An 11,305-nucleotide genomic window follows, 5' to 3' on the forward strand; every position below is an offset into this window, starting at 1 on the left:
GCGATCTCGGCTCACCGCAACCTCTGCCTCCCGGGTTCAGGCAATTCTCCTGCCTCAGCCTCCTGAGTCGCTGGGATTACAGGCATGCGCCACCATGCCCAGCTGATTTTTTGTATTTTTAGTAGTAGAGATGGGGTTTCACTATGTTGACCAGGATGGTCTCGATCTCTTGACTTCGTGATCCACCCGCCTCGGCCTCCCAAAGTGCTGGGATTACAGGCTTGAGCCACCGCACCCGGCCCTAATTTTTGTATTTTTAGCAGACGGGGTTTCACCATCTTGGCCAGGATGGTCTTGAATTCCTGACCCTGTGATCCCAAAGTGCTGGGACTACACACATTGGGCCACCGTGCCCCACCTGTTTTATTTTTTACTAGATGTTAGATTTTGCTGTGTTGCCCAGGCTGGTCTTAAACTCCCGGGCTCAAGTGATCCTCCTGCCTCAGCCGCCCCAGTAGCTGGGACCAAAGGTAGGCACTACCAAACCCGGTTAATTTTAATTTTTTGTAGAGATTGGGTCTCTGGGTCTCCCTATATGGCCCAGGGTGGTCTTGAGCTCCGGGGCTCCAGCAATCCTCTTGTCTTGGCCTCCCAAAGTCCTGGGATGACACCATGAGCCACCGTGCCCAGCAGTCAGGTTTTTTTTTTTTTTTTTTTTTTTTTTGAGACAGTTTTTCATTTTGTTGCCTAGGCTGGAGTGCAGTGGCATGGTCTCAGCTCACTGCAACCTCCGCCTCCTGGGTTCAAGCAATTCTCATGCCTCAGCCTCCCATGTAGCCGAGATTACAGGCGTGCGCCACCACGCCTAGCTGATTTTTTGTCTGTATTTTAGTAGAGATGGGGTTTCAACACGTTACCCAGGCTGGTCTAGAACTCCTGACCTCAGGCAATCCGCCCATCCTGGCCTCCCAAAATGCTGGGATGACCGGCGTGAGCCACCGCGTCCCGTAGCCACAGGTTTTGCATGTTGGTGGATGGCAGTCACATCCCATCGGCTGTGAGAAACCTCGAGATGCTGCCGTGAGGCAGGATTCCTGGGTGTAGCCCAGGCCGAGGTGTTTTCAGTCATCCATGGGGGCTGTGACAAACCGCAGTTTGAGGGTCTAACCCAGGGTTCTCAGTGAGGATGACCTGCCCCCAGGGGACATTAGTCCATATCTGGGGACATCTGTGGTTGTCACAACTGGGGGAAGCCCCTGGTGGAGAGGGGGTGGAGGCCAGGGATGCTGCTCAGTGCCCTGCAGTGTCCAGAGCGGCCCCAGCCCAGAGATCAGTGTGGCCCCAGTGTCCACAGTGCTGAGGGCAAGCTTGTCCTGGGGACCCTCCAGACACTCCACGTCACTGTGGCCACCCCTAGATGTACAGTAGCTGCTGCGTCTCCAGCACGTGGGACAATGGCGTACTTTGAAGGCGTTTCCCAAACGCTGTGGGGGAACAAGGGAAGGGCACACCCTCGTGGCGCACCACGAGCAGCTCATCACAAAGCTTTTTCCACCTTTCTTGTTGGGTTTTTGGAACAGTCTCCCTGTCAGCCATGCTGGAGTGCAGTGGCACGATCTCGGCTCTGTGCAACCTCCACCTCCCGGGTTCAAGCGATTATACTGCCTCAGCCTCCCAATTAGCTGGGATTACAGGCGTGCACCACCATGCCTAGCTGATTTTTGTATTTTTAATAGAGACGGGGTTTTACCATGTTGGTCAGGCTGGTCATGAACTCCTGACCTCAGGTAACCCGCCCACCTCGGCCTCCCACAGTGCTGGGGTAACAGGCGTGAGCCCCCTGCCCCCGGCCCATTTTTCCACCTTTCAATCCACACAGCAAAGTAGGCTGGGCCAGAACTCAGCCCGGGGGCTTTTTAGAAGGGGAGACAGAGACCACCAGGAAGAGAAGAGCTTTGCTCAGGGCCACATGTGAAGGATGCTGGGCTGGGAAAAGGGATGTGCGATGACTTCCCACTTACTCCCCTAAGTGCTAGTGAAGGCCGTGGAGATCCCAAGAACCCAGTCCTGCCCTCAAGGGGGGACGATGTAGTTGGGGCAGACAATTCGTGAATGCAGGTATGGGGCGTTGGACAATACTTGGAAACGTGGAAAATGTGTCAGGATAAAGAAGTGGCAGTGCTGGGGCTGATCACCCGGAAGAGAGGACACTCGAGGTCAGGTCTAGATGACAGCGAGCGCGCGTCAGAATGGGCAGAGTGTTATCTGAGCAGAGGGCACAGTCCGTGCAAAGGCCCTGGCGGCAGGACTGTGCCCAGCATGTTGGAGGAACAGGCAGGAGGCCTGGGTGGCTGGAGCAGAGTGAGGAGGGGACGGGCCCGGTTGGGCTGGACCTGGCTTCGACCAGGATGGAGGTGGGAGCCCTGGAGTGCTCTGGGCAGAGAAGTAGCCTGATCCAGGGTGGGTTTCGTTTAAGAGGATCGCTCTGATGGGGATGTCAGGCCACCAGGCGGGGACAAGGGCCAGAAGCCAGATAAGTGCTGCTGGGCCTGAGGAGTCATGCTGTGGTGGTGAGTAGTAGCTGGGCTCGGGGTGTTTCCAAGTCAGGGCTGCCCGAGTCTGATGTAGGAGGTGAGAGAGAGAGAACCCCAAGAGACCCGTTAGGTTTGTAACCTGAGCAGACAAGGAAAGCGGGGATGCTTAGGGGATGCCGGACGGGCTGCAGAGTGGACATTAGGAGCCTGGGCTTGGACAGGGCAAAGGGAGATGCCCGGTGGTCACCCAGGGCACGCATCCAAATACGTGGCTGGCTTCAGGTCTCCAGCGACGGCGGGGCGAGGGCTGGGAGCGCGACGGCAGTCTGGAGTGGACGTTTTGGCTGTGTGCGGCACGCCCACCAGCCGTCGTGACGACAAGGACAACTGGGCCCTGTGGACAGGGTGGTGGCGGGTGCCGTGCGCTGGGGACACCACACACAACAAGGACACAGTCCTGAGAGTTCCCGCCCCAGGGGCAGATAAACAGGAAGTAAATGAACACCTACTGCATCTTCAGACGGTGCTGTGCCCATGAGGACAGGAACAGCTGTGACGGGAAGTGACTGGGGGTGAGTGGACAGGGGAGGCTTCGCCAAGGGTCCCCGGAAGCTGAGGTGGAACACAGGCCTTGTGCAAGGTTCTGGGCTGAGCGGGCAGAGGCCCTGGGGCAGGAGCCTGGCGGAGTGGTCAGAGGGCAGTGGAGACAGCATTGGGGTGCAGGTGGGAGATGACGACAGAGGTGTCCCAGGGGCCACCCCAGCAAGGCCATGGTGAGGAGCTGGGTGTTATCTTAACGGCACTGGGGAGTCACGGGAGGGTTCAGGACGGAGGGGTGACAGGACCCACGGATGGTGTGCTACGTGTGCTCCGCTATGTGTGCTCCCTCGTAACCTCGTGGGGAAGTTTGAACTGCTGCCGCCTCCTGAGACAGCACGCCCACCGTGGTACAACTGACGTGGAACTCGTGGCCTCGCCCCCAGGCCACAGGACACGGCCAAGCCAGGACTGTATGCGCCTAAGTCCCTGAGGGGTGAGGGTATGTTGTGAAAGGTCATTGCTAAGAAGGCATCATCTCCCCACTGGACTCTCTCTCTCTCTCTCCAGATTCAAAAGGCCCAGCCGCCTCTGGAAGGGCAGCCGTGTCTGGACCAGGGCTCCGGTACCAGCGTGGAGGATGCCGCTGTCCAAGAGGTGGGTCTGGCACAGGGCTGGGGTCCCCCCACCCTGCCCGTGGGTCTCCACTCACCTCGCGCCGTCCTCCCACAGGAGCGGGATCCTGAGGCTCTGTCCAGGGTCTGTGGCCTCCTCCGGCAGCTGCACCGGGCTTACAGCGGCCTGGCCTCCAGCCTCCAGGGCCTGCCCGCCGAGCTCCAGCAGCCAGTGGGGCGGGCACGGCACAGCCTCTGCGAGCTCTACAGTGTGGTGGCCTCGGCGGGCTCTCTAAAGGAGGTGCACGCAGAGCGCCTGGGACAGAGCCTCGAGGACGTGCAGAAGGCGGGGCAGGGGCTGGAGCAGCTGCTGGAGAGCGTGCAGCACAACCCCCCGCTCAGCTGGCTGGTGGGGCCCTTCGCCTTGCCCCCAGGCGGGCAGCAGTTGTACGAACCTGCAGGCCCCAGCTCAGACCACCCGGCTCTGCCTAGGGAGGAGCTGCCTCAGAACCTTCTCCCCAGCCCCAAACCCTGATCGGTTCCCTAAAGCCCTAGACCCTCGGGGCTGCAGCTGGCTGGGCACTGAAGGGCTGCGGAGGTGGTGACCTGAGCTGAGCCACCCACGCCCTGCTCCAGGCTGCCCACACCTTCCACCTCCTCTCCAGCGATGCCAGCCCCTTTCCCAGCCTAGTAGCCCGGTGTCACTCACAGCTCCAGGCAAGAGCCTTCCCTCGAAGGCCCGTAGGGAGTACGGCGATTAGAAAAGGACGCCTAGGACGGTGACCCTTTGCCCTCTAGCAACGCTTTTATACCTAGGGGGGCTCTTGCAGCCCTGCAGCACGCCTCCTCCCCAGCTCCCAGCAGCGCATGCACTGCTGTGGCCGCACTCTGTCCCTGTGCTCAGAGCGGGTCCTCAGGCCTTAGCACACCTTGAGTGTCTTAAGAACCACATTGTGGTACTAGAAGACAACCAGAAAATGCCAAAATGCCACCGTCATCCCAAGGCAGGCTACTACTGTCTCTGTTGACCCTGGTGTGGCCTCATGACAGGGACAAAGCTGCCAGGAACCACGGCAGCCAGAATGGGGGCTCTGCAGTGGCCTGACTTGGGACTGCGTGATTTGCAGGGCGGGGGATGCAAAAACCAGCAAACGGGCTGCTGCTGCCCGTGCCCCTGTGGTTCTGAGGCTCCGGGAAGGCTGGGCCCAGCAGCTGCCACTGGAGAACACAGCATTTCCCAGCCGGGAAATGCACCCCATGGAGGCAGCGGACGGGGCTGGGAGCAGCTGTGGAGGTCGTGTGCTGGTGACGCAGCCCCTTCTCCCCTGCACGCTCCCCCCAGGGCCTCAGGGCAGTGTAGGCACTGGGCTGCAGAGGAAGCGGGGCCAGGGAAGCTGAGGGTATCAGAGACACTGGCAGCGGCAGACCCACCTGCCTGGCAAGGCTGCCCGACCCCATGCTCGCCGGCTGGCTCAGGCCATGGAGGCTGGCAGGCTCGGGTCGGGTGTGAGAAGCGCCCTCAGCTCAGCCCAGTGGGGAGAAGCCATTTAGCCCGGCCTCCCCAGGAAGCCGCAGCCCCTCTCACCAACTCTGTTAAGCGAACTCTCCCTTCTGTCCTCTGCTAGGATCCGAGTCCAGGAACCCCAGACCTGGGGGGAGGCAGGGTGGAGGGGCTGCTGGCCCCCAGGGGTCACCGTGTGCACCAGAGGCCATGGCATTCGGCTCAGCTCTGAACCGGGGAAGCTGGCAGGGCAGGAACAGCCCCAAGTGACGGGGCCATGAGAGGGGAGGATCAGGAGCCTTCCTGAGCCTTCCCTCCTCAGCCTCTGATACCCACAGCCATGGGAGGCTAGGACGCCAGGCACAGCCATTTGCAGCCATCACGCAGTGACTGACTGGAGCTAACGTCCGGCCCACCAAGCCTGCAGCCAGGGCAGGGGCAGTCCCTTTCCGCCACACCACAGCCTGATTCTTGCTGGGACGGAGGTGACTCGGCCATGGAGAACAGAAGCACAAACACGAGAAGCCACTGTGGACTGAGAAACTTCGGTGCACAGTGTGACTTTTTAAGGGCCGTGCCCACGTGACAGGCCCCTTATGCAGAGGAGGAAGATTTGCCCAAAGTCACAGAGCCTGAGTGACACAGCTGTGGTGAGTCGAAGCTGGCCCCCAAGGCCCATACCCCCTGAACGCTGGAGACCACGGACCCCTAGCAGTGGTTCTTAAGGAAGGCATGGTTTCTGCCTTCCCCACCTCTGCCCTACTCACAGTGGGGTGGGGGTGGCGCAAGGCTGAGAGGCCCTGGTCTCTCCCTCTTGGCTGCTGGGAAGGGCTTGCTCCTGCCCCACTCTCCCGCCACCGGCCTTTCGGGATTGGGCTGGGCCCGGAGCACCTTTTAGTTGCTTCACACGGTGGCCCTGACGGCTTAACCCAGTCCCCAAACGGGCGCAGTGATGTTGCCAACTGCTCCCACACTTGGGCCCCCGCTGCACCAGCACTGCTAGAAAACCAAAGCCAATAAAAGTGATTTGTTTCATTAAAAAACCCTTTATCATCATTTCATGGTGCTTGGAAATCACAGAAATTAGGCAAAAAAAAAAAAAACCCAAGGGACCAAATACAAACAGCACGGCGCTTCCCCACAGTTCTCGCTCTGCTCTCCCGCCAGCCAGGGAAGGAGACGGGCAGCCTGCGGCGGGCTGAGCTGGGGCAGGGGCTGGGCCCTGGGGCCCTTGGCTCAGCTCTCCTCGTCCAGGGCCGCCGAGTCCCCCCGCGCCCTCTCGTGCTCCGGCCGGTCGCTCCCAGGCCTGTCCAGGTCAGGGCCCTCCCGCAGGCTGCTGGTGGGAACAGCAAAGGCAGTGTGAGAACGCCCTGCCCTGCCCTGCCCTGCCCTGCCGCGCCTGTGGGGCGGTCAGGTGGGGACAGGTCCGGAGGAGTGTGCCCCGTTTGTGGCACCTGAGGCTCGAGTACCAGCCTATCTGCCTGTCTTCTGGCACTAGAGACCACAAACATCTCCGGGGTCCCCAGGCTGGACCATCCAGGCCCAGCACAGGGCAGCTGCTGGGTAAGCGAGGAACTCCACGCCTTGTGCCAGACAGCAGGCCACAGTGATGGGCACTGGCACTGTCAGGCGGCCGGGTGTCTGTGCTGAACGCCCACCTGGGCTACCCTCCAGGCTCAGCCAGAAGCTACCTTCCCAGGAGGCTGGGTGCAGGCAACCCACAGCCCTGGAGCTGCCTCGGTGGGAGGTCCCTGAGTCGGGGTGATATGCCTGGAACCCTTCCCAGAGGGACTGGCCAGGAGCAGCGGCTGGGACACAGGGTGCATGTCATGCCGCAGCCTCTCAGGAGGCTGCACCCCACCCCCGGGACACTCACTCGTGCAGGTCTTCAGAGGAGCCACATCTCGGCCCCTCCTCCGAGTCCTGACCCTCCTCATGCTCCTTGTCCTCCACGCTCTCCCCCTTCTGCGATGAGGCTTCGCCGTTCACCGGGGCAGAGAGATCTGGGTCGGACAGAGGTGTCACAGGGCACTGCTGGGCTCTGCCTGGGAACCCCAGAACCCTTTCTCCTCAAGTACTGGACCAGTGGCCAAGCTGGGTGCCGTGGACCTATGCGTCCCCATCCACCTGAACCACAGCACCTGCCCCCAGGTGCAGTGAGCTCGGCTCTCCATCTGGTCTGCAAGCTCCCGCAAGGAGGGCCGGGCTCTTCATGGTCCCATCCTGTAGCCCGCCCCAGCCCCAGCCCCAGCCACAATGGCCTGGACAACTGGGGGCCCAAGAAATGATGGAACGTGGACAGCTCTGGGAGAAATCCACAGCAGCCTGGAAGGGTCAAAGCAAGATGAGGCCAGGCACGGGGGCTCACAATCCCAGCACATGGGAAGCCAAGACTCAAGGATGGCTTGAGCCCAGGAATTCAAGACCAGCCTGAGCAACATGGCAAAAACCCTGTCTCCTCAAAAATTATAAAAATCAGCAGGGCATAGTGATGTGGGCCTATAATCCCAGCTCCTCAGGAGGCTGAGGTGGGAGGATGGCTTGAGCCCAGGCCGGCAAGGCTGCAGAGAGCTGTGATCGTACCACTGCACTCCAGCCTGGGGGAGTGAGTGAGACCCCAACATGGGGGGGAAAAAAAAAAAACCACCAGCCTTTGGCTGCCCCTGGGCCATGAAGCCCCATCCCAGGCGCCCCCATCTCACCTCCAAAGGGCTGCTCTGAGCACCCATAATGGAGCCATGCCAGCCCAGCAGCCCTGAAGGACATGCCCCATCTCCTGTCAGCCCACCAGGCAAGCAAAGGCACCCACCCTAAGGTTCTCACCCGCAAACCTCCGCTGACTGCCTCTCTGAAGAATCCCTGACACTGCCCCTGCTGCACGGAGCGCCCCCCCATCTACAGGCGTCCTGAGCCTGGAAGCGGTGGAGGCGTGTGTGATGCACTGTCCCTGTCACCCTTCCGGCATGAGCCCCAGGTGGCCTGCACCGTAGCTGCCCAGCACACAGTGGGGCCTGAACACCCCTCATTAGCTGCCCCAAGGATGAAAGCTGGGTCTGCACGGAGACCCCTAAAGGGACACAACACTGGCGGGTTCAGGGCAGAGAGCAGAGCTGTCCTCCCCTTCTAGAATGTTCTGCAAAGCACCTGTTTCTTCAGCGGAGAAGACCGAGGTTCAGGGCCCGCCCTGCCTGCCCCACCTGCCCCTTACCAGTGCTGGGCTTGTCCTCCGCCTTCTCCTGGGGGGCCTCCTCCCCAGCTAGCTCCTCCCCGGGCAGCTTCTCCTCGGCTTTCTCCTTCTCTGTCCCAGCCTTGTTCGCTTTCTGCACCGCCTCGATCTTTGGGCCCAGGACCCTCGACTTGAGCCGGGTGTAGACTTCTGCCGCCTTCTCCATCACGTCCTTGTTTGCTTTGTAACGGCGAATCTGGCCACCAGGAGAAGAGGTCTGGCTCACCCAAGTGCGGCCGGCCCTAGCCCTGGCCTGAGCCCCCCGCCCGGCAATGCCACCCTCCGGAGGCACCTCCCGGGAGCACAGCTCTGAGCTTTTTTTTTTGAGATGGAGTCTTGCTCTGTCACCAGGCTGGAGTACAGTGGCACGATCTGGGCTCACTGCAACCTCCACCTCCTAGGTTTAAGCGATTCTCTTGCCTCAGCCTCTTGAGTAGCTGGGACTACGAGCGCCCGCCACCATACCCGGGTAATTTTTACTTTTAGTACAGACGGTGTTTCACCATGTTGGTCAGGCTAGTCTCGAACTCCTGACCTCATCGTGCGCCTGCCTCAGCCTCCCAAAATGCTGGGATTATAGGCATGAGTCACCATGCCAGGCCAGGACCAGGCATTTCTACCCAACGGCCCTTGGCCTTCTGGCTGCCCCAACAGGAATCCCCCGGGGGCCTGCGCTCCAGGGCAGACACCTGCTCCCAGCTCCCCAGCCTGCACCCTGTGCCTCTGGTTCCCGCCATACCTTCTTCAAGGTGGCCACCACATCTGTGTTCTTCTGGAGGATCTGCGAGGTCACCTGCAGGGTCCCTAGCTCCTCCAGGGCATTCAGGCACCTCTTCACGTCCTGCAGGGTGGGATGAGAGTAAGGGGGATGGCCTGGCCAAGGGATGCCAAGGGGTCCCCAGGGGTACCAGCAGGCAGAGGAGGACATCCTGGGCTCTCCCTGAGGGAAGCTGAATCTGCAGAGCAGTCCCCCACCCATGCCCAGTTGACAGAGACCTCCAGGTACAGACAGATACTTGGGAATGTGGGGGTTCGCACTGGGGGCCTCCACGGCGCCACCTGCCGGGTAAGCCAGGTGCTGCATGTCAGGACCAGCTCCCCCAGGGCTCTTGGCCAGGAGATCCCTCGTGCTCACTAGCAATGGGAACACGGACCCCAGGTCCACCCACCTGCAGGACCCTGGCTTTGCCTCAGTTTCCCAAAACTTCTAAGGGAGCCCTGCCAGGAGGTGGCAGCGAGGACTTATTGGCTCAAGAGCCAAGGCTGCTCTGTGACCAGGGCTCTGAGGGTCTTACCGGGCTGTCGACCTTCAGGGCGAACTTGATCTCACTGTGCAGCTTCTGTAGCTTCTCCTCCACAGAGGGCTCTGGGCCAGGAGAGAGAGCACCACGTGGGCCCAGGCAGGGGAGAGCCGCTGGAGGAGCTGTCGTGGGGGCCCCAGGTCTGCACGCTCCACCCCCACCCCTGCAGGGACCCCCGCCCACGCCGGCCGAGGAAGTGCTATGCACCCTCTCTAGGGACGGGCAGGACAGGCCAACCCCACCCTGCCCCAAAAGGTGGGCAGCAGGCCTCACCTTTCTTCTTCTCCACCTTCCTGTCCAGCGAGAAGCCCTCGGACCGCTTCCGGGTCCGCTCCACCTTCACGGGCCTGTGGAGAGGCAATGCCCCTCATTCAGGCCCAGCCACTGCTGTTCCACCACCAAGGGGCTGGCACTCGAAGGGAGACCCAAACCCACTGCGGAAGGAAACCTCTGGGAGGCCCTGGGAGCTAACCCAGGAAGTGGGAGGGTGGAGGCCCCACTACGAACTAGGCCTAGGGCAGACCAGGGCAGCCACAGGCCTCGAGCTGACCACACGCCAAGCCTTTCCCCTGGTTCTTATGAAATCCCAGGATTCTTTCCCTCATTCATGTGGCCAAGGGCTGCTACGTCCACCCGAGTCAGCGAGCTAGGAAAAAGCCCTCAAGGATGACACACATGCGGGGGGCGGGGAACCATCGCTGAGGCTCAGTGCCACGCACTGCCCTGCACCCTGCCACCACTGTACCCGCTTGCCATGTTCTCTCGAGCAGGTTTGTCCCCCGAGGCCAGATGCCATTTAGAAAGTGAGCAGGGAGATGGGCTCTGTCTCCCCACCACATGGGGAGCAAGACGTAAGCCCCTAGGCCCGAGGGCAGTTCCTCCCTCCTCCTCCGCTCTGTGGACATTGGGGCTGGACTGGGGTGGGGCCACCCTGGGCACTGCAGGGCACTGAGCAGCGTCCCTGGCCTCCACTCACCCCATGCCAGGAGCACCCCCAATCATGATAACCACAGATGTCCCCAGATGGGGCCCAGTGTCCCTGGGGGCAGAAGCACTCGGTGAGACCCCTGGTGTAGGGAAAGGCACCAGTCCCACAGCAGTGGTTCCTACAGAACCCACACAACCCGAGAACCAGGAACTTCAACAAGATCCCGCTTCAAGGCTGAGCTGGGAGGTGGAGCTGCCCCTGTGAGTGGAAAGGGCTGCACGGTGCAGGGCCCGCGGGGTGTGGAGGCGGCGGGGCAGGACTCACTTGGCTCGAGGCTTCTCCTCAGGCCGCACTCTCTTCTCCTTCTGGCCAGGTTTCCTGGCGGACTCTGTGCTTGGGGACTGCAGCTTCTTGGCTGATTTCTTGGCCTACGGCAGTCAGGGAGAAGGCACTGGAGCGGTGGGAAGAGGGCACTGCCCAGACCCTTAACCCATCCCACTAGCAGACACAGTTCAACACTTCCTGCCACCCTCCACACTGCTGGAGGGTGCTGGGGCAGGATGGCGGGAGGCGGGGGGAGGACCCAGTGTCCAGGCTGTGCCTGGCAGTGGCTTCTCAGGTCCCAAGCGGATCGTGGGGTTCCTGGAGCCAGCAGAAGAGCACCCAGCAGAGGAGCGGCCCCACGGAGTGGAGGAGCACCCAGTGGAGGAGCAGCCCCACGGAG

General features: G+C 61.4%; 2 protein-coding genes across 4 annotated transcripts in view; one reads left to right on the top strand and one right to left on the bottom strand.

Annotated features, from left to right (window-relative positions):
* PLIN4 (perilipin 4) overlaps nucleotides 1-4,844 on the top strand; it is a 15,770-nt gene extending 10,926 nt beyond the window's left edge. For all 3 annotated transcript variants that reach the window (XM_032252200.1, XM_032252203.1, XM_032252202.1), the window contains exons 7-8: nucleotides 3,582-3,668; nucleotides 3,744-4,844. In XM_032252200.1, the coding sequence (XP_032108091.1) occupies nucleotides 3,582-3,668; nucleotides 3,744-4,160 (504 nt within the window). In that variant the 3' untranslated portion in view covers nucleotides 4,161-4,844. The remainder of the gene's footprint in view (nucleotides 1-3,581; nucleotides 3,669-3,743) is intronic.
* A 1,310-nt stretch (nucleotides 4,845-6,154) lies between these two features.
* The window catches only part of HDGFL2 (HDGF like 2), a 28,260-nt gene continuing 23,109 nt past the window's right edge, over nucleotides 6,155-11,305 (bottom strand). The window contains exons 8-14 of the mRNA XM_032252490.1: nucleotides 10,906-11,009; nucleotides 9,927-10,000; nucleotides 9,648-9,718; nucleotides 9,092-9,193; nucleotides 8,335-8,548; nucleotides 7,003-7,129; nucleotides 6,155-6,462 (exon numbers count right to left, since the gene is read on the bottom strand). Of these exons, the coding sequence (XP_032108381.1) occupies nucleotides 6,363-6,462; nucleotides 7,003-7,129; nucleotides 8,335-8,548; nucleotides 9,092-9,193; nucleotides 9,648-9,718; nucleotides 9,927-10,000; nucleotides 10,906-11,009 (792 nt within the window). The 3' untranslated portion in view covers nucleotides 6,155-6,362. The remainder of the gene's footprint in view (nucleotides 6,463-7,002; nucleotides 7,130-8,334; nucleotides 8,549-9,091; nucleotides 9,194-9,647; nucleotides 9,719-9,926; nucleotides 10,001-10,905; nucleotides 11,010-11,305) is intronic.

Source organism: Sapajus apella, unplaced genomic scaffold (genome assembly GCF_009761245.1).
Source record: "Sapajus apella isolate SASKATOON/1434 unplaced genomic scaffold, GSC_monkey_1.0 scaffold77, whole genome shotgun sequence".
NCBI lineage: Eukaryota > Metazoa > Chordata > Mammalia > Primates > Cebidae > Sapajus > Sapajus apella.